At 39.8% G+C, this 22,350-nt stretch overlaps 1 protein-coding gene across 4 annotated transcripts in view; it reads right to left on the bottom strand.

Moving 5' to 3' along the window:
• sorcs1 (sortilin-related VPS10 domain containing receptor 1) overlaps positions 1–22,350 on the bottom strand; it is a 212,376-nt gene that overhangs the window by 83,153 nt on the left and 106,873 nt on the right. For all 4 annotated transcript variants that reach the window (XR_013655855.1, XR_002292451.3, XR_013655856.1 and 1 more), the window contains exons 5-12: positions 18,672–18,745; positions 14,602–14,666; positions 11,996–12,114; positions 11,762–11,851; positions 5,952–6,131; positions 4,992–5,138; positions 4,178–4,280; positions 1,869–1,945 (exon numbers count right to left, since the gene is read on the bottom strand). Coding sequence is in view for 1 of the 4 variants with exons in the window: in XM_011488553.4 (XP_011486855.2) it covers positions 1,869–1,945; positions 4,178–4,280; positions 4,992–5,138; positions 5,952–6,131; positions 11,762–11,851; positions 11,996–12,114; positions 14,602–14,666; positions 18,672–18,745 (855 nt within the window). In the remaining 3 variants the exon portion in view is untranslated. The remainder of the gene's footprint in view (positions 1–1,868; positions 1,946–4,177; positions 4,281–4,991; positions 5,139–5,951; positions 6,132–11,761; positions 11,852–11,995; positions 12,115–14,601; positions 14,667–18,671; positions 18,746–22,350) is intronic.

Genomic DNA, 22,350 nt, shown 5'->3' on the forward strand with positions numbered 1-22,350 from the left:
GAACTGGTAGTGGTCACTGTGAGCCTGGTCTTATGATTTGAAACTTTTTCTTGATACATTAGAACAGGGATGTCAAACTAAAATTAACAGTGGGCCAAAATTAACCAATGAAGTAAACTCACCGTCCAAACTCAATATTTATTGAAAGATTAACTGCAACTGATATGTATGTTTAACCTTTTCATAGGGTGACTTCTTATGTTACATTCTTTCGTTACAGCCACGTTGGCTCCGCACACAAGACAAACAGGTCTGTCCTTTATATTCGTGAACAGAAAATCTGCCTCCCACCTGTCTTGAAAGCTCCTGTTGTACATCTTTTGTTTGGCCATTTTTGTGGATGGTGAAATTAATTTGTCCCATGCGACTGGAGCATGGCTGTCAATGACTCAGAAAAAATGAGCACTTGCCGGTTTGGTCTGCGGACTAACATACTAGCAAAGGATTGTGGGATTTGTGGGATTAGCTGCACAGTATATAGCGCGGGCCAGCTCTAATGCACATTTGATATGATTTCATGGGCCAATAATAATTACAAATTTGACACATGTGCTATCTACACGAACAGGTGTGTGGGCAGCAACAAAACCATCAAGCACACCAAAATCCAGATGTAAGGAGCATGCATCTTGAGGAGATTTGCTTACAGTGGAGACATTTATCTGTACTCTCCCAGGATGCAAACTTAACGTGTTGTCACTTCCTGAAAAACTTGTGGTAGGACAAAGCCCTAAACAACAGCATCCTGAAGAGAATCAAATTCCCAGTCTGCTGAAGGATAACCGCATGAACTTGTTTGCTCTTCAGCAAGAAAATTATTCTCTTGTAAAGTACATGAGAGATGTGAGGACTAGAATGCAAAACACATGCAGCAAAAATGTTCACTCCAGTCCTGAATTGACAATGCACACCCAACGCTACACAAGAAAGACAATCACATCAATTCAGAGTGCAATCTCTGCTGGTATCCTTACTTTACACCATGAAGTGGTGGTAATTAATTTGAAAGCAGAACGTGATAAAATGAAATCTGACAAATTAAAAAAGTTTGGTTTTTGACCTATTCATAAGTCAGAGTGACCTTGAAAAAAGCAGTTCAAAACTTCACAAGCCCCAAACAGGCTGTGCCACTTCTGGACTTTTTTTCTTTTGATTTGATTTGTCCTGTTTTAATTTTTATTTTATTTTTTATTTTATGAAAAGCACTCTGGTCAAGCAGTCACTGTAGAATAGGGGCTTATATATAAAGCTTTATTTGGTTGATTTTTTGGTAAAAATGGATGCCAGGCTGGGTCTCTAAATATTCCCCAGGTTCTTGTAAGGTAAAAGGTTCTTAAAACTGGAAAAAATGCTTTTTTTCCACCTTTATTTATCATGTGTGAATGAAATCACTGCAGCACATAAATACCAAATAATGTAAGATGCTTGATTTATTAATGTTATCCTAAAAGAGTAATGGTAAATTAATCTTTGCTTAGTTTAAGTTAGAAAAGCAGAATTTTTTTTACCATTCCATTTGCTGTGTGGAGACAGCATTAAGAAAATGCTGAGTTTCTGGTCATTTGACAGCTGAAAGAAAAATGGCTAACGTGAAAGTGCCTCTTGTGACACTGGCACTCAAATGTCATTCAGGCGATGTCAAGAGAAATGTTTTCCACAGAGTCAAGATTGAATTCTGCCCATACAAGTTTAAAAAAACAAAAAACAAAACTATGTTTCAAAAAAGGAATGGAAAATATAGGTTTAAAAAGATGTCAACGTAGTTCATACTTTGACCTGTCTTCAACAAACCAATTAGAATTGCGAAGCTTTGCAAATTCAGCTCATCTACGGCAGCCTGACATTGCAGCGATTAAGGGAGCGCTCACCTGTCTCCATGTGTTTCCTGCATCGGAGGTGATGAACACACTGCCGTTGGTCGTGGTCAGCTCTGAGCCAATGGAGCCTGCAAGCGAAGTGGAAGGTTACATAACAGGAGAGGACAAACAAGTGCGAGGGTTCAGGAAGAAAAGATGCAGACGCAGAAAATTAAATGGGTTTTGGGTCAAATGCGTCCAAACTTTTACAGGGAATTAAGAACAGCAGGGGAGCTGCAGCAGGAGACTCCAGCCTGCAGCAGCAATTACAGAGCTGTAATTACAGTGATCCAACAGATCCACTGTGCAATGTGACATTTGCCCATACTCGTAAATTAACCAATAAATCCAGATTACTGCATTCGTCTTTCAGCAGCTCTGACTAATTAAGACAAGCTCTCCTGATGCAGTGCAAACACCTGTAATTGCCTGAATTCAGCCTGTAATTGGTGGCAGGTGGCAGTTTTTCAGGTCGTCCTCGAGTGTAAACCCTCCAGGAGAAACAACTCCACTCAAACCCTACCTCTGAAAACATGAACGCTTGTTGACATCTGAGGACTATGAAAGGAAACCCACAGAAAACAGGCGTAACAAGTTAGGAGTTACATTATGCAAAGCCCCTTTCTTTTCTTTTTTCTGGTGCAAACAATCAGTAACTGCGATGAAAGGATTTTTTCTGCCCAACAGCCACAAATTAAATTTTAATGAACATTTAAAATGAACAGACTGCAATTTAATGACAAGGGTTGCCTGCAGCCGGTAATGTTGTTCTCCTTAGTCGCCTTTACTTCAGATGCTATCAGTAAGGTTTTGATAATGATGTCCGTGAGTGTGTGTGATTTTTTTGTACCTGAGATCAAACCACAGCAGTCGATTGTTCCCACATCACCAGAAGCTGCTTAATTCAGAGTTTCTCAAAAGTCCAGACACTCACGCTTCCCATGTTGATCAGCCTCCATCAGACACCTGGGCTGATGAGTTATTGACAGCGCTGCTTCAAGCGGCAGTAAATATCACTGAAGTGTGAATCCACCCCAAGGGCCATTGATGTCATGTTCCTCCACCACTCTCTTCTCTTCAAGTAAATGGGAGCTTTTGCTTTGTTCTTAGGGACCTGTTATGCTGAGAGCTAAATCCTTATCCGTTATGTGATGTTGGTGATGAGGATAGCTGTTTAACTCATCTGTACAAAGACAAAACACCTGTTTGTACAAATGATGAGGTGGAAGCAATGTCCAATTCTATTGGATGGAATGGGGAGTAATTTCCAAGCAACCTAGTGGTTACCTGTTGGGCTGACCTTTATTTAGACCCTTATCCTACTTCTTCATATCCACCCAACCCATCTTCTTGCAATTTGTTATTGCTCAAGTGAGGAGACAAATATGCATTTTTCTCAGCCCTCATACATCCTTTGCTTGTTTTACTCTTTCCTCATTCCATCCGTTCCATATTGTCCTCTCCCTACTCGCATTCCTACCCTTCACTTATGTATTTTTATCCATTCATTCACCAATAGGCTTCATCTAGATTCATCTTCTTCGTCACTTCGTCACTCACTTTTTAAATTCCAGAGACTGATCTCTGGCTCTGACTGTCCCCTGGAACCATCACATCAAGAAACCAAAGAAAAGCCAATCTAAAGCTACGTACATTCTGGTGATGTGTGTCTTTCTTTCCGATGCGTGTTCAAAAACGTGATGAATGTGGGTCCTGGAATGGTCTTCACACTAGACTGCTGATACTAGGACATGTACCGGTACTCACAGTTGGAAGAGGTTCGGTGTGAAACGTCATGGCAGTGCAAATCTTGCAAAACTTGCTCTGGGCTTTTTCTTTCAAAGATATATTTTGATATATGAAAGACTTGGTGTCATGTAAATCTGGCTGTGCACAAATCGCAGTTATTAATTTGTCCTCCATGATTGAGTTTCAAATGGTTGGTATTTCCATGCCAATGAAACGCTACCAACATATCAAGTCATGTCCCAGATTCGTTAAAGTTCAACTGGTTTAACTTTCAACACATGTTCAGTAGCCACAAAAACAGATTTAAAAAATTGTGTAGTGATGCCTGAACGTTAGAGTTTTGTACACGGAACCCTAAAATGCTCATATGTGTGCATTTACATAGACCTCTCATTGGAAGTCGTTGCACGTTGCCAAGTCCAGTGTGAACATTGCATGAGAAGTAGTGCATCACATATATGGTAAATAACTTTCCTAATTTTACAACAAAATAGATGATTCCACTGATTTACACAAACTCTGTTGAGGAAAAGAGCAAACACCTTATTATGAACAAATTCCATCATGCCCACCTGATGCCACGATGATCCCTGGCGCAGACTCCCTGCTGGCAATGTTTCCAGAAGTGTAGGGATTGGTGGACACGTGCAGATGGAGATGTAACGAACAGTACGGCTGCAGAGGAAGAAATCAGGAACTCATTTATCAGAAACTTCAAAGGGCGAGCTGGTGAACAAAGCGGCTGTTGCATCGATTCGGATCTACAACCCTCCCGAGTCAGGAGTTTTATCACAAACACCATCCCCCATTGGCTGGCCTCACCATTAATTTTGATTGGGTTAACCTTTACCAGCACAATTCTCATTACGACCCAGCAAAATGCCAGCAGTGCCGGCCATGTTGTGACGAGCTGTTTGGAGGTTTATTAAAACTCTGACATTTCCTGACAAATGACTGCATAATATGAGAGGAATCCGAGGGAGGCTACAGAATCCATAATTGTTTTATTTAGTCTTATTTTCTAAAAATGAATACTTGTGGACATACAGTCACGTTAGGAAACATTTTGATAGTCTACTTGAAATGTGTGAACTTTGCCATTGAGTGAGCAGTGAAAAGACCAAACTTCCAGAGGATCTCGGTAAGAAAGACAGATGAAAAGGAAGCGTCTGGTTGCCGCCTGACACCTCCTTCTCTCTGAGTTTCTTAAATGGGAGGTCAACTCATCGGGCTGAGTCGGGACGGCTGACCTTTCAGCTCAGCAGTCTTGAAGCGCTCAGCTTTGACGGCCAGTGCTCTTTCACAGCCGGGCCTCTCATTGCGGCTGGGATCAGTCAACTGCTGTCAAGCTTTTCTTTGATGGAGGCGCACACACAGGAAACTCACCAGCACACAGTGGATGCTGTTGCCCCGCAGGTCTCTGCTCGGCGCCTGCAGTAACCTCCAATCTCGGCCTCTGTTGTAAGTGATGTGCGTCTTCACCTGGTTATCCATCTTTTTGTTGGCCAGGAACATCCCTTTTATTCCTGCTACCTAGGAAATTATGCAAAGAAAGCATTCACAGCAACCAAGGTTGAGCTGAAAAGTATACTGCTCTCTATTCATTTTGTAAAGAATAAATGCAGTCCAGTGCAAACCACATAACACACCTCAGTCACACACCTCAGGGCAGTTCACAGACCTATTCTGTATTCCCAACAAAACCAAACAGCCACAGTCACTGAGTGGAAAATGATTGACTGTCTGGAGACTTGTGAGTAATCAATGAGTGTCTTAAATGAATCTGACTCCTTGCTGAGGCCTGCAGGGTGGCACAGGGATACTCAATTGAGTCAGTGACAATTGCATCAGGCAATGAAACTTCACTTTAGTAATTGACAGATACTTCAATCCCGCTTGGAGGAGAGATTTAGCATATCCTATGTCTCGGGTGACGACCTCAATCAGGGCTATGGATTTGCAAGACATGAGCTGCATCTTCGCCAACCTATCTTTGGTTTTAGATGACATTTGATGCTCACATGCTTTTAAGAATGATCATAAGACACATCCCTTCTAAAATGATTTCTCTAGATATAAATCTAAGAGAGAATCTATTTCCCTTTCACAGCAATTTGGATGCTTCTCCCATTTGTATTATGGACTCTCAGAAGCAAGGTTTCTTGCTTAATAAAAGCACATATCATCTTCTGTGTTGTTTGGCTCTAAAATATTGATCAGTTTACATTAAACTTGCACCCAAAGTACACCCAGCATCTTAAAGAAACAATATTGGCAAAAATAAAACCTTCAACTGCTAAACTGCAGCATCTGCTGCTCCAACATCCTGTCATCCTTTTGTTTTACCTCATAGAGATCCACCATCACATTTCCCTCGAGACCCATGCTGCTGACAACGTTCTCCAGGGCAAGCGTGTAGTAGACCCCCGATGTGTCAGACACGTAGAGGTTGTAGGTTTCGTTCTGGTTCCACTCCTGCACGGCGGCAACTACGCGGTTATCATCCGTGCTGATCACATGCAATTCCTAAAGGAGAAGGAGATTTCACTGGAGCTACATTGAGATTTAGGATCTTCTGATTTTGGATCAAATCGAGAACATAATTTCACCATGAAGTCAGCATACTATAGGTTTTTACTTTAGTCAAAGCAGTTTACTTTGGCTGTGTCTAACTGAGTGTTCAATGTTTTAAAACGCGGGATGTTATAAAAATGGAACTGCCATTGCTGTACACGTGGTAAGAATCTCATGAAGGATTTGCAAGAATGATGTAAGTGTACGAATGTTGTCACACGGTGTCTTTATCCTTCACTTTAATTAATAAGGTGCGAGTACTACCTCCGTACTGACCGCACATGAATGCTGCACACACGGGGTGTGCAGGTGATAGGCAAATGCCTGTAGAAGACCCGTTGGATGTTCAGACCATCTACGCTCTGATTGTAAAACCTCCTAAACTCTAACAGTTAGGCTGCACACAAGGAGCACAAACTTATCACTTTAACAGCACTAATGGGCCCCTTTCGCATTGTAAAAAAAAAAAAAACTGTACTATGAGCCTGCATCTCACCTACTTGACTCTTGTATGATGTATTTACAGTACATGTTTTCTAAGGCCTGTGCAGAATGCCCATAGAAAAAAATAGGGATAAACATTTTGCTCTAGGGCTTCACTGTGCAGTCCATTCTTCAGATTCGAGCTGAAGGCCTCTTGTGTTGGACAGGTTTTACTGTTACAGTACTGTTACAAAAATTAGAACCAAAAAATGAAATAAAAAAACATGGCTACTTGCATTACTAGTCCTGCAAGATATGAGATATAAGCTATGTCATTCCAGTATCTTGCTCTAGTTTCGATCTACCTGTCCGCTCTCTCTGCATCTGTATGTGAAGCTAGGTATTTCCTAAATTCTTCAATTAAGTTTTCATCAATCAGCAGTGGCATTGCATCCTCTAATCGATCAAAAAAAAAATGTATGCTAAATTACGTGATTTTCACCCGTCGTAGATAATGTCATCAGCAGGTGTTACATTTCCCAGTGATCAAGACCAGTGTTCTTCAACCAGTGTGCCGCGGCACACTAGTGTGCCGTGGGAGATGGTCAAGTGCGCCGTGGAGAAATTGCCCTCATTAACTGATCTAAAAACATTTTCCATCTCCAGGAAATCAGCTCTTTGTTCATCCAAACAGGCCCTGATAAAACACTGAGTAGTTAGGAATATAAAAGATCTTAAAATTACTTTTTCTTTGTGTTTATTTAATTCTATTAAAGACATTTTGATAAAAATCACAGTACCGCGATTTAGCTGCAGCTACAACTGTGTAAGGACAAGTCCCGCCCCTTAAACTGTCTCCGCCAATCATTCTTGAAGGCTTAATCACATGTCATCAGTCTGACCAATCAGAAGTGCTTAAAGTCTTCACTTCCTTGTTCTTAATTCTGCTGATAAAGTCGCTCAGTTCTAACAAATATACCAGCTAAAGACGAGCTTTAGCTGGTGGTTCATCTCTTAGAAAAAAACAGCCGCAACTTCCTGCTTTTTCTGCCACAATTATCACAAAAATTCACGTGAGATTGCGGGGGGGGCGGGGGGGGGGGCGCTGTCGATCAATACAGACCATGAATTTCTGCTTTTTTTTTTTTTGATGCTGGTGTGCCGCGGGATTTTTTTTCAGGGTTAAAGTGTGCCGTGGCTCAAAAAAGGTTGAAAAACACTGATCAAGACGATTCCGCTCCGATGGCTTTTAGTCAGTGCGACCCTAGTGATGACAAATCGCTTTGAAGTATAAACTGGGCCTTAAGGGCGGTTGTGACTAAGGCTTAAGCTGCGAGGCCATCTAAACAAACGAGAATATCCCCCTCTATCTCTGGTATCAAGGTGGTCCTGCTTTAGTTTATTAAACCCATTTGGAGAATATTAGAGAATGCAAACTAAGACGGTATAAAATATCTACTGTCTAAGGAACGATGGGAGAGTTAAAAAAAAAAAAAATCAGATGAACCTTTATTTTTTATGTATTTTCTGAAATTCAAGGAAACTTAAATAGGTGTGAAGTTCATTACCGAGTCATAAGCAGAAATGAAATCTGTTCTGAAAAAATGATCGGTATTTCAACATTTATTTAGGAAAAAAAGGATCTAATGTAAAAAATAAACCAATTTGGTTTTAATTAACTCTTTAATCAAGGACATGGTTTTCCAATAAAGTATTTTACATATTGTTCTTCCTCTCCTGCGGGGCTCAATCATAATCATCGGAAGTGCCCCATCATCTGTATTTTGACTCAGAGGAAACACCAGTCACCAACAGTACGTTGAGTCTTAATGTGCACAGATTATTCAGCAGGGGCCGCCCTGTTGGACTGTCTGCTTCATCTACCTCTGACAGGGCCGGTAACTCTGTTAAGCTAGTCTGCATTACTGCCGTGCATGGAGCTTGATTGAATAAAACATGTTTACACTGGAGACGTGATAACTTAGATCATGTGCAGACAGAGCAGAGAGCAAAAACAATTCCTGAAACGCAGTGGGACCTGCTTCAGGTTGATTTATGCATAGATAACAGTAAGAGAATGAGCAGAGAAGTGGAGCTAAACTGAAAGGTTATTGAGGCTACATCCCACTACTCTAAGGGTCTTTTTTTTTTATTCCAAACACCTTTACACCATTATTACTATCTCCCTGATGTTAGACCACAATGTGCTTTGTTCAAGTCCAGCATCAATACCTTTCATTTTGACTCAAATTATAACACTGGAATTTCTTTTTTTTAAAAGAATTCTTGTCTTTTGATTATATTTGATCAAAATTCGATTATTAATTTATTATTTTACTGGTATAATTCTAAGTTTACTGTTATATTTGTATATTTTTTGTTCTTATTTAGTATTTTAAATAAAAGGTTTGATATCTGTTAAGCCATTGCCTTTCCCATTAATGTAAAGAAAAATGCAGATTCTTTCTATTTTTTTTAGCTTTATGATTATTCATTGTTAATATCCCTCCAGTAAGTTTAATCTTTTTTTATTTTGGCTTTTTTTTTTCTTGTGGATGTAATAATCAAAGCAGTCTTTTGAATGACTCACACTCTGGAAACCATTTTGTCATTAGTGATCAACAATTTAAGAATCTGCATTTTATTTCCCATCAACAAATGTTTGTTTACTCTTCCTCTGTCCCAGTAAATCCTGTAGAGTGTTGGTCTCTAGCGGATTAAACTAACTAACTAACTAACTAACTAACTAACTAACTAACTAACTAACTAACTAACTAACTAACTAACTAAATAAATGAATAAATGAATAAATGAATAAATAAATCAATCAAATAAATAAATAAATAAATAAATAAACTCTTACGTCTGATTTTGTAAATTTTTTCCCTGAATAATTAAAAAGCCAGGCATAGATTAAAAGACTCAAAAATTGACACTCAAAAAATTGAGAAACTAAAGTGGGTCTTAACTTGTGTACATATAACAGGTCAGGGATCTGGATTAAACCTTAACCATTTCCTGTTCTGTTAAAACCAGGTATAGTTATTTCTCTTGTACACCACAGAGGTTGTTGAATATATGAGTTTACAGACCAGATCAACACAAATCATAACCTTTTCAAGGATAGTAACAAAATGCAGCTCACTTATTTCTCTAAACAAACTTTGTTTGCACGTTAATCTATGCTGACAATGTGAATACACCGGTCCCTAACTATTACAGTTCACATTTTGCTATCTTTTTTAAACAGATTTTTTCAGTGCATTTGCTTTTCTTCTATCATTTTGCTGCAATGTGTTCTGTGTCCTGATTGGTTGTAGACTACTGTCAATCAATCTCCTCCATGCTGTGTCCACTGTACAGAATGGATTCAGTTTGCTAAATAAACATAAATATAAGATCACAATCAGATCACATATTTTTCTATGAAGGTTTATATTTTTTGGTTTGGAACAAGAGAGAAAATGTTGATGTGTGATTGAGAAAAGTGTATAAAGTGGGTATTGAGCTTTTTTCCTACCTTAAAACATTGATATTCCTACTTTGCTGACTTATACTTCCGCGGACAGTACTCTGACTTTCTGTTCTTTGTGTTGAAAAACTCTAGCTTTTATTACATCAATGTTCCAAATCAAGTCTTATTTTAAGTTTTGTTCAGAAAGTGAAAAACAAAATGCTCCCTTGGCAGCTGATGGAAGTGTCCTTTGGGAGTGTCTTAAAGTCCTGCTGTCTCGCACAGACAAGAAAAAAAAAACCACACGTCTCAGGCATCTTAAATGTTGCAGATTATAGCACATTATAGTTTTGTTTTCTTCTCATTCAGTGAGAGGGAGACAACAAACCCTGCTGAGTGCTGCTTCATCTCTCTTGTGACCTGATGGGTTTATCATAGTCCAGGTACTTATGACATCAGAGGCACTAAATGTTCTCCCACAAGAAATATAGACACGAATGAGGTTAATTTGGTGGGGGCAGCAACAAAATCCTGCACAGAAATGATGCGATTTTGAATATGGTAATAAAACCACATTTGATGGGATTATTTAACATTATAGCAGTAGTCTTCTTTCTCTATATTGCAGTTCACCTTTTGTGATCTTACCGTTTTGTGATTTATTTTACAGTGCAATTTTGTAAGCTTCTTTACAATGAACTGTGTTTTGCATCCTCAATTAACTATTTATGGAGCATTTTATTGCAATGAAATAGTTTATATTTCTTTACATAGAAAACAAATACATAGAAGTATGTTTTTACCACAATTACAGTAATTTGTCAATTTTCCGCACCATTCATTCCCAGTCAGATCGTTGGACTCAGTCTTCCTATTTGAAGTCCTTGAAAGCAGCCACAGTCTCTTGGCATTTTAGGAAGAAATTGTTTCAGCATAATTTACTAAAAAGATAATTTCCTCTTGAAAAACTGTTTTTCTTTTCTTTTTTATTTATATTTTACGTTTTAGAAATGACCTAGAAAGCATCGTTGAAGGGTCACACGACAACAGTGTTGCCACTAGTTTAGAATTGCTTAAAACATAATTTAGCTTACCACAAATTAGAAATCATACAAGTTTTTAGACAATGCTGGGGTCTACATATGATTTTATGAAAAGAGTCAGTGGCCTGGTGGAATTGGAATGCAGACCGCATTTGGCCCATGAGCCAGACTTTGGACATGCCTACTGTAGACCCTTGTCAATCAATCTCCTGTACAGAATGCAGTCAGTTTGCCAAATATTTGATCACAAGCAGATGTATGTTGCTGTTTTTTTACATTTTTTTTAATAATACTAGACTTGTTTTTTTATGAAGATTTGAATTTTGAGAATTTAAACAAGAAAGAAAAGTAAGAAATTGTTCATGTCTGTTTGAGAAAAGTGTGTACATGTGTAGTGAAAGGCTTTACAGCTTTAAAACATCCTACTTCACGGACTTTACATGTTTTAGGTTATTTTTAGAATGCAAATAGTGCGAATAATGAGTTGACACTGTATATTTACTAAAATCATCAGGTCTCACTTAACAGCCAAACTAAACAGGCAGATATGTTCTGGTGCAGAAAACATTCACACTTTGCAGCCCCAAAAACCAGATTCTGATAGATTCTGTAACAGAATAAAGGATCACCTCTTTGCTCGTATTTAATGATGTATTTTTTACCTTGGGCAGTGTGTACTTGGGCAGCTTCATGGGGGTGAAGACGTCCCTCTTTGCTGATACGTAGTAGACTGGTCTGCCTGGCGTGGACACCTTTAAGTTAAAAGAACACAAAGACTTTTAAGCCGTGCTTAGATAATGCTCATTAATAGGGTGCTCTTGAAAACGATTTTCACACACACATGCACCTCTGTCTGCTATAATACTTGTCACTGAGTAAACTGGACAATTACTAACCTGGACAAACACATACTCGTCTTGCACCACCAGAGAATTGGGGTCAATGTATCCGGGGAATGGCTTGCCCTTGTTGGAGTCTGTGCAGTTCTGCAGCTTGCAAGTGACATACAGCGCCTCTGCTCACACAAACACACAAAGACACGCACATATCAGGCTGAGGCTTCAGCGGTGGTATTAACCAATGAGGATAGGCAGTTTTCACCCACAGCCAAGTGGCCCCTTTTGCCCTCCTGCACTACTCGTGTCACTAAATTGGTCCCAGTAAGGGAGGAGCCGCGTGGAGGGGAAGACAGATCACCAGAGAGGCCAATTGCTTTCTTTGCCTTCAATCACGGTGCTGGGGGAGAGGCTGTCCTCACGCGTTAGCCTCTGCCAAATAAGTGTAGGCTTCTTCCATGAAAGCTGGATCAATAGTGATGGGCGCTGGCTGTGTGACAGTAACGTCTTGCAGCATTTGATTGTATGGCTGGCCTTTCTTGATTACATAAAACCCAAGGAAAGTTGGCTTTTTAAAAAATGCCCACAAAAAATGATATTTGTGTAGATATTTGTGTAGGTCATCCTATTGTCCACAAATAAATGTCTGTCATGTGGACAAAACACCCAGTGTCTGTGGGCGGTTTAACTCCACAATATACAATGATTCTTTGTGGACAACACAACAGCTTCAGTGCGTTTTCTTGTTTATTCTTCATGGAGTTTTCCAGCTGTTGTAACTCCAAAACTGTTTCCAGATTTTCTTTTCAGGTGAATTGGACCAACACAGAAAGTTCTGTCACTGAAGAAGGTCTGTACCTGGTGAGGGTTTTACAGACGAAAAAGAAATAGCTGTAACCTTATGTTACAGCTGTTTCTTTTTCACTCTGTCCTGACCACATCCATCACGGTCTGGTTTGGTTCAGCAACTAGACATGACAGGAACAGACTGCAGAGAATCATCAGATCTGCTGAGAGGATTATTGGTTCCAGCCTTCCCTCCATTAAGGACCTGTACTGGTCCAGGGTCAGGAAGCAGGCTGGCAGACTTGCAGAAGACCCCTCTCATTCCGGACACGACCTTTTCAGCCTTCCCCCCTCAGGGCGGCGTATTAGGACAATCTGTGCCTAAACCACTCGCCACAAGGACAGCTTCTTCACCCTGAACTTCTGACCACTCACAGAGCACGGAACACAAAAATGAGAACTGTCACACCGGCACCACTGTTGCATTTTTATTTAGTTATATTCATTTATCCTTATATCTATCTTCATATTACTTTTTGTAATTATTTATCGTTTTTTTGTCTTTACCCCATACACCTTCTTATACCTTGCTTGGTTTGCACGAGAGCACAAGACACCAAAGCTAAATTCCTTGTACATGCAATGTACTTGGCCAATAAAGGTGATTCTGATTCTGATTCTGATGTTGAAGGAGCTTATAGCATGGAGAACTGGTTAGATATCATCCACAACAGCAGGCTTTGGAGCACACATTGCAAAAACCTAATCTTAAGAGAGTAAAAAGACCTTTGTAGCTTGTTTTCTGTCTTACAAAAAAAAAAGAAAAAAAAATCTTATCAAGAAAGTTTTTTTTTAATAGTAAAATTATCTTAGTTTGAAAAAATGCCTTAGTGACTAGAATTTTTTTCTTAAAACAGGAATTCTTGATAAGACCATGTTTCTTTCCCCATTGGACGATTTGTTTGCTTATTTAAAGAAAATCTCCCAATGAGGTAAGAATTGTTTACTTATTTCTAACGAGCCTGTTTTTGCATTTTACTCATTTTGACTTTCCATAAATTATCTTGCCTTTTTCTCTAGATTAAAAAAAAGAGTTAAAATGACATGGGCTAATATATTGTTGAAAAATGCAATGAGCAAAAAAACAACAACAAAAAAAACCTTTAGATAAATAGTAGTGTGTGTGAATTCTGCTCCTTTTCTAACTTCTATGACTGTTTTCAGGCAATGTTTAAAATTCATAGGTTGACTGATTTATTAAAAATAACATGCAGCCCCAAATTTAAGTTTAAAGTCACTTTAAAACAGTTTTTTTCTATTTATCCCAGTTTCAAACTTTTTAAGGAGACTTTGTTTTAATGTTCACCTATCTGGTCCTGATATATATATGAATATGTTGTTGGCTTCTGTGTGCAGCTGATGCTGACTTATCAAAACAGTCTTAAGAGTCTGGTGCAAACAAAGACAAAAAGCCACAAACCTGTCCTAATCTTGCATCCAAAAAAAAATCCTACTCAGCAGCCTTGTCTTTGTATGGGTACCTTTTTAATTCAAGATTATTTACTGTGTTTCCTAAAGATTTATATCTGATAAAGCAGAGTTAAACAAGGTTTTTCCCTCTGCATTATTCTGCCGTTCATTGTCATTCCGAGGATGAGTGGCATATCTACAAGTGCAGCTCTGAGCTAAACCCCCAGCTTTTAACAGCATCCTAATGTATGCATTACTTTTCGGTGCACCGTCCCCTGACTCACGTCTTCCCACCGTCGCTGCACATTACCATTCAGCTGAACTGTCCACAGCCTTCCCTCTGTTCTGTTCACAACGTTGTGCAAAGGCTGCAGAGAATGGAGCGCTGAATTCAGGATTCAATTACTCACGTCCTTCGGAGATGCTGGTTTCCAGGTGAATTAAGCCCGGCTCTTTGTCCAAACCCATTTTCGACCTAAAAGGCGGAGAGGAAAAAAATGGAGCATGACTGTCGGCCCCTTGCCATGGGGCAGCTGCCCCCAACAGCAGCTGCAGTTTGACCTGAGCGATTCCAGCTGAAAAGTCTGATGGTTTTGTAAAGTTTAAAAGCCCTGAAGGTCTTTTTTCCCTGGAAATATGGACGGAGATGTTTCCTCACATCATTAGAAAAGGAAAAGCCATTGATTTTTTTATTATTTTTTTATATCTACTACTGAGGGGATGCCTGCAGGGGGAATAGCATATAATCATTAGGATATTAAAAATGCATTAAAAAGACTATGCGATCAGAAGAGGGAAACAGAGGCAGCAAAGGCACAGAGTTAACCGGGGAGGTGGAGAAAGAAAAGAAATAGTAGGGGGATTTCTGGAGCAGCACCAGGAATGGAGGAACTCAGATGTGGTGACCAGCTCAGCTCCTTGACATTACTTTGCATTTCATAATTTTCTTTTTTTTTTTTTTTTAAAAAAACCTGGTGCAGAGACTTCTCCAATTTATGTTTCTTTTTTCACGCGGAATCTTCAGTTTTCATTGATAGAGAGGATCTCTATTTGGGTGCAGACCTGACTGTCCAGTGGTTACCAGAACTGGACAACATACAGCTGTTAATTTGGCAAATATCACAAACCTTTAGCCCTGAGTATTTCTCCAGATTTGTAATGCCATATGCAAATGCAGAGCCTCTCAAGCTGATTACAGCTGTGGGGAGTGGAGCAGCTGCAGCGGCTGGTCACATGGCTCCAGCACCATGTGACCAGCCGCTGCTCAGGTTTGACTCTCAAATGAGCGAAGACTTCCTTTACACGACAAACGCTCCCTCTGCAGCCTAATTACTGGCCTGTTGCGGCACCTCCTGCGTCTGAAAATAGAAGCATGACAGCTAGCGCAGCATCGACCCCCCCAGGCTCTCCACAGGTCCGGCGGGCGAGCTTGTTACTGTCCGACGGGGAGTCCCGAGCTGAGTTTGTTACAGAATGAAGAAGCTCAGACTCCACAGGTACAGAAAAAATGATGGATGAGCAACAAGGAATCCAACAAGGATTGGGATACAAATGAAAGAAATTGGGTCCAAGAGAGAATACGTTGGTTTGTAAAGCTTTGCCCCAAGAGATGGGTGTCAGTCGTTTTACTTTTAGCATTCTTATTTTAGTGATGATCACCTAAAAATGAACTACGTCAAAAGTGTGCTCAGAAGAAACTGCCATTTTCTCTTGATCACAGTTATTGCAGCAGTTTAGCAAGTTGTTTGAGATATTTTCAATGATTCTCTCTTATGACAGAAGAACCTCCAGCAGATGTAAAAGTTTTGCCTTCAGGAGAGACTGAACCTCCTTTTTCTGGGGCTTCTCATCCTTGGAAAACCCTCTAAAATGCTTTGCATTTGAGCGTCATCTCTACCACATCATGTTTGTGCACAGTGGTGTGTGGACATCTTGCCGCTTTCTGAGGTCAGCCTTCATTTTCTTTGTGTTTGATGTTCAGTTTTTTCATCTTCAGATATGAGCCTTGTTACAGCCATGCTAGCTGCTGCCGCCGCTGTCTCAATTTCACTACATGCTCACCTGGGTTACCTTCGTTTGTCACCACATCTTCGCTGATGCGTCTTTGTTCACACTGTGGTTTTTCCCGATATTTGTCCTCAGCTGCAATTTTATATATGAGTTTACGTGATGAATGTTTATTTCTTTCATGCGGCTGCCTCGTCTTCTCATCCTGGATTAGAGTCTTTTCCCACCTGCGCTTGTTGTAACTTCATGAGAAATACTGTGTCAAGTAACATAATTATTATTTTGGGAAAAAAAGTTTAGGACTGATTTTATGATACAGTAAACACTGTAATGATGCAAACTTAAACGTTAAAAATGCAGGCTTTCTTTTTTTTTAACCGCCTTTTTGATCAAATCACTTGAATCGTCCTAGAAATCCTGGTTGATTCTCTGTGACTGTTTTGTCTTATTTTCTGAAAGACCCATTGAACATGTTCTTGTGATAATATTCTGATTATAAAAGGACAAATGTTAATTAATTAAGCTAAAAATTGCATTTCTGAGTATTTCTTTGTTCAAATTATTGTGAATCAAGAGCAGATGAGAAAATGTTGTTTAAAAGAGTCCATATTTGATACAAAAAAAGTCCACTGGAGGGGCCATAAGCCCCCTGCTCTGCTCCATTCTGACACATTCACTTGTAGATGACTAGATCCATGTACGTTTTTGTTTTCCTCGTCTAAACTGGCTTCTGGATCAAAACTATACGGCTGGATTACTCCAACATTGCTCGCCATTTTTGTTGCAGCAGTAAGGTTGGGGGTGTGAGGGGCTGTAAGCTTGCGGGAGAGCATGTAAACAGACAGGTGACGGGAAGTGGGGTTGGGCTTGCTGCACAGGTACTTCCTAAAACAGAAAATTGTTTAAAAGATATTTGGAGTGAGACTTTAAGGCAGTTGTGATTTATACCAGTGTCACTTTAGGCAGCTTTCTCTAGCCTTTTAGATATGTGATTGCTGATATCTACATACACATAACTGGGATGGCTACCAACTGTTTCATGTCTCAAGTCACCCTGGCTACGTTCACACTGCAGGCTAAACCGACCCAATTCCGATTTTTTTGCCCCTATGCAACCCAATTCCGATCTTTTCATGACAGTCTGAACGACACAGATCCGATCTTTTCAATTGCGACCCAGGCCACTTGGGTATGCCGTCCTGATTCCGAAACGTATCCGATCTTTTCAATTGCGACCGCCGTCTGACCGGCCAGGCGGCTTGATTCCGAACCATACGTCATCGACACGCAACAAAACGTCATCATTTTGCGTTGAAGTAGGCCGGAACGAGAACATAAACAACAACCATGGCAGACGATGCTGCTGAGACCAGTCAGTGGAAGGGAAGCGATGTCCCCGATTGGATTAATATTTGGGGTGACAGCAGGCCAAACTCCAGGGCTCTTATCGCAACCGGCGGTTTTTGAAAAAATTTCCAGCTAAATGGCCGAGCGTGGTGTTGAACCTTTCCCGCGATGACTTTTTTTTCTTTCTCCCTTTTCCGACCGTGATCAGAAGCGCGGGGGACCCAAGGCGGATCCTTCTCCTCCTCCGCCCAGTTCTGACCCTTAGATTCTCCAGGATTCTCCAGAGCGGGTTAATAAAGAATCAATAGCATTTATTCTGGGGGAAACCTTCTTCTATTACCGTTCTCCTTCCTCCGTAACACACAACATGAATGCGCGCCCACACTGCCCCCCCCCCCCCCCCATTCTCCACCACTGCACGCGCTTTTCTCCTGTCTGTACGGCGCGCGCGGCCCAAACACATACACATACTCCCGACTTCATTGCCTTCTTAAAATGAGAAGATTGTAATTGTGCTGCTCCTTCGTGAAAATAAATGTAAGATTGCAAAAAGAGCTCCACTGTTGAGCTTGTTCACGTTGGCTCCGCAAACAACGAGTGACGTCGTTCACCGTTGAGTACTCTTCTGCGCATGCGGGTCAGTTTTGGGTCGTCTCACATTCACACTGGAGATCACAAAAGTTTGGATTTACTTGGAAATGTGAACTGTCTTGAAAAAATTCGGATTTCTTCAAAAAAATACAAATTTAACATTAAGCCCTGCTGTGTGAACGTAGCCCCTGAGACTTTAAAATATCTTAAAAATACTCACAGGTTGAATTCTCTACAGGTGATAGTCATCAGTATTGCTTAATCAAAGCCTAACTATGTCTGACTTTTCTGCAAAATGTGTATTTTTCAAATGCTGATAATTATTTTTACTATAGCTTTAGATGTGATCGGGCATCCCTAGTTCTCTCATCCTTTGAAGAGACTGCAGCCGTGTGTGACCGTCTGTCTAAGTTTATTTCACCAAAATATCAGGCCGATTTGACACATAGATAACATTTAACTTTTGATGTTTCTGATGTAACATTATGTGTGCTAGAACTTTATAAAGAACCAGAGTACAACGTTCTGTACTTACCAGTAAAAACGGTTAGGAGCCACTCTCTCATGCACCAGTTGCCAGCGTCTGCCAAACTCCACAGAGCTATAAAGCTGCAGCGAGAAAAACCAACACCTGTTAGTATTTATTTATACGAGCCAGCAGAGTCTTTCTCTGTGTGCGAGACACAAGAGTTTTCAAAGGTTTGTAGAGTCATCAATTTAAAAGCAACAGAGGAGGAATAACTGGGACACAAGCTTCCTACCAGATTCTGTGACAACCCAGCAAAGATCCAAACGCTGCACGAGAATAATAAAGCCCAACTTCACACACAGATATTCATCACAGCAGAAACCGCACAGAAGACGCACTGATATCTGCCTGATGAAAATAAAACTAAGAATGAATCTGCAGAGACGGATGTGCAGAAAGCAGTAAAGATGTGTTTCTGTGAGGAGTCTGTCTGAGAGCAGCTATCGCTCAGGAGAGGAGAAACCAACACACAGCATTGAATCACATCAGCACCTTAGTTACAGCATCATCTGTCCGTACCACTTTCGTTTTAGTCTTCTGGAACCACCCATCCCTGATTGGATTTTTTTCTTTTGCCATTTATTTCATGAATTTTTTTTAAACCTGTTTAATAGATAAACTTTAACTGTAACTGTAAGGCACCTTTCAATTATGTTGGTTAAAATTGTTTTACCTTCTGTTTCTTCAACCCCCCTTTTATGTTGTGGGTCAAATTGACCCATTTCAAAGTTTGAACATCTAAGAAAAAACAGTTAAAAGTAATTTTTCAGCATGAAACTTCTTCTGCTTGCCTTAATTTGCATATTCAACATATATTATGAAAATGGTTCATCTCACATATGTGCAACCCCCCCCTGCATGTTTATCTTATGTAGGGGGGGGGGGGTTATCTTTATGTACTATCCTGATCCAGACTGGCATGTTTATGTACTGCCTTTTGGGACAAAATCATTCAACAAACTGAATCCACATTTCTGTAAATGAGACTGAAAAAAGGAACAAAACCAACTGCAAGTGTGACTCCTTTGTCGTGACCTACATCATTTTACTGTCAACATATCTAAAACTATAAAACTGAGTTTTAATATAGTTTTTCCGAGTTTTGAACTGGGAATTCTGGAAATCCCTTCGTTTGCGGCTCTTGCAGTCGGGCTGCGAGCTCTGCACAGCTCACTGCGTTAAACAATCATACTTTGAATATTGATTTGCAGCCCTGGAGATGTCCGTGAGCTGCAAACAGTCCTTCAATGTAGACAGTGGTATGAAATTAGGAAAATTATTAAACTGAAACAGAGTTTTTAAACAGGACCCCCCCCCCCCCCCCCCCCCCGATTAGTTAACATTTCTTTTATTTATAAAATTATTTTGGATTATAATTATAGTGATAAAATTCAATTCAATGTTATTTGTTTGGCCCAAATTCACAACAACAGTCGTTTCGATGGGCTTTGTATCGATACTATTGAAAAAGTAAAACATAAAATCAAAAGGATCATGACTACATAGAATTCAATAGAATACAAAATTGAACAAACAAACTGACTAAGCTATACTGGCATCCCTGCCCTTAGACCCCCCTTCGCGGTAAGGAAAAACTCCTAAAAAAAACGGATTCTGGAAAAACTAAGAAACCTCAGGGGTGTCCACATGAAGGAGGGATCCTCCCCCAGGACGGACAGGCGATTTACCAGAATCATGTTGCACCACTGCCTTATGCGTTTGAAGCAAAGCGTAAAGACGTGTCAGGGAGAAAGTTCATCATATGAGTGCTTTGCCTTTTGTGGAGTTTTTTGGAACATCAACAACCTTGACACAGTAATGAGTTCATGTTAATCAGTTTGCTCAAACACAGCCTACATCACAAACTCAACAACAAACATGTTTACTCTGCAGCTTACAGCTGCAGCTTGATCAGCTATCAAGCTCATTTCAGTTTTTTCAGGTTGGACTTTTTCCATTTGGAGCTTGAGCAGTCATCCTTGATGTGTGAACAATTATTTATTAGCAGATAAAAAGGGGAAACACTTCTTGTTCTTAGGAATTCAGTGATATAGTTCAAAAAGAAGAGTCAAACATCCATAAAATTATCACAATAAAGTCATTCTAATGATATGTGGAGATGCATAAATTATCTTTTTGAAAAGTCATTTAATTACAGTGTAAAACTTTGAAGCTACTACAGTCCAAATGTCCAAATCACTGGTAAATATTTTAAACAAGTACTTGAAAAATCTGTTTTTCTCCAATAAAAAAGTCTCATTTGTCAGTCATTATGAAATATTTTTCAAATGAGCAACTAGACTCTCATTAGCAATGATGCAAGGTGTGCAAAAAATATTCCAGGATTTTCATCCACGCGCAGGTGTTCCTATCCTATGATTGACAGCACACTAAGGAAAGAACTGAGCTTTGATTTTCCAGAAGTTTTGGTCATAGTGTGTGATACCGTCCTTAGAAGATGCATTAAATAATCTGCATTTTCTTACACCTGTGGGATGAAAAAAACAACATAATTAAAAAGAAAAGATTGTAAAATAAAGCTGTCTTTAAGAGTCATTCAAAACAGGATGTGTAGAAATTACTGTCCTACTTTTGCACGCTGTCTGGGCTTTCATGGCAAAAAAAAAGGGAGACAGAACAGCATTGATGGTTAGATTTCCATGACATTCATGCCAAGCTGTGCCAAGCAGATGCAAGTGAAAGGAAGAGGGACAGGGCAGGAAATCACTTTGACTAATTACCTCCTAAAGCAAGAGACGATGAAAAGGCAGCGAACAGGAGATAGAGGGGGTGAAGGCTGCCGCTACAGCTTTTACAACCTCCAAAAAGTCTCTCTATCAACAAATGCAGACGCAATGCCAAAGAGGCGGAGTGGGAAGTGAAAAGAAACACTCTCCAGAGTGGATATGATGCATGTAGCTGAGGGCACAGGTGAGTCAGGAGGTGGAAAATGGGAAGTGGGGAATTAAACTGGATCCTGACCCCATCAACGAAAGAAAAATCTCTGAAGTGGTTTGAGTAAATGTTAATTTTTAAAAATGGTCTCAAAGGAACGTTCTCAGAGGCTGCTGAACTAAAATGTCTGAACATTGCAATTCCTTCGAGGAGGACTGGATAACTAAAAACTACTCCAGGTAATGGCATCTTCACACTGGACCCCAATAACCAGCACTAATTAACCAGCATAATTTCTGGTTCCAATGTGAACCAACATGTCAGATATTTTATGTGACATCCAAGAACACACCCACAGATAGCTCATATTGTAGACCACATGGCATCTTTCTTTTTTCTGCACAATCATGCTTGTAGAGCATGTCTCTATGCTTGTTCCCTTACTTAAAAGAATGCACTTTCTCTTCTATGCTGATGATACCCAGTAATACTTAATAATCCAACCAATCAACCGAACTACAAAGGCCAATGTGAAGCAAAAAGGTCCTAATCCTATCATCAAAATGTTAGAAAACTTAAAAAAAATAACTAATAAAATGCACCTAAACTATGATGTTAACAATACTTTTTTGGTCTCTGTTATATTTCAGAAAACCAGTAATGTTATGCATTTATTGGTTCAAGATAAGAATATTGTAAATCTCGTTAACTAGCTATTATAACTCTTCTCAAATAAAACATTCAGCTAGATGTATAAAATGCTGCAGCCAGTTGAAAATTAGTTGAAAAT

This window comes from Oryzias latipes, chromosome 1 (assembly GCF_053564925.1).
Source record: "Oryzias latipes strain Hd-rR chromosome 1, Olatipes_Hd-rR_3.1".
Lineage (NCBI taxonomy): Eukaryota > Metazoa > Chordata > Actinopteri > Beloniformes > Adrianichthyidae > Oryzias > Oryzias latipes.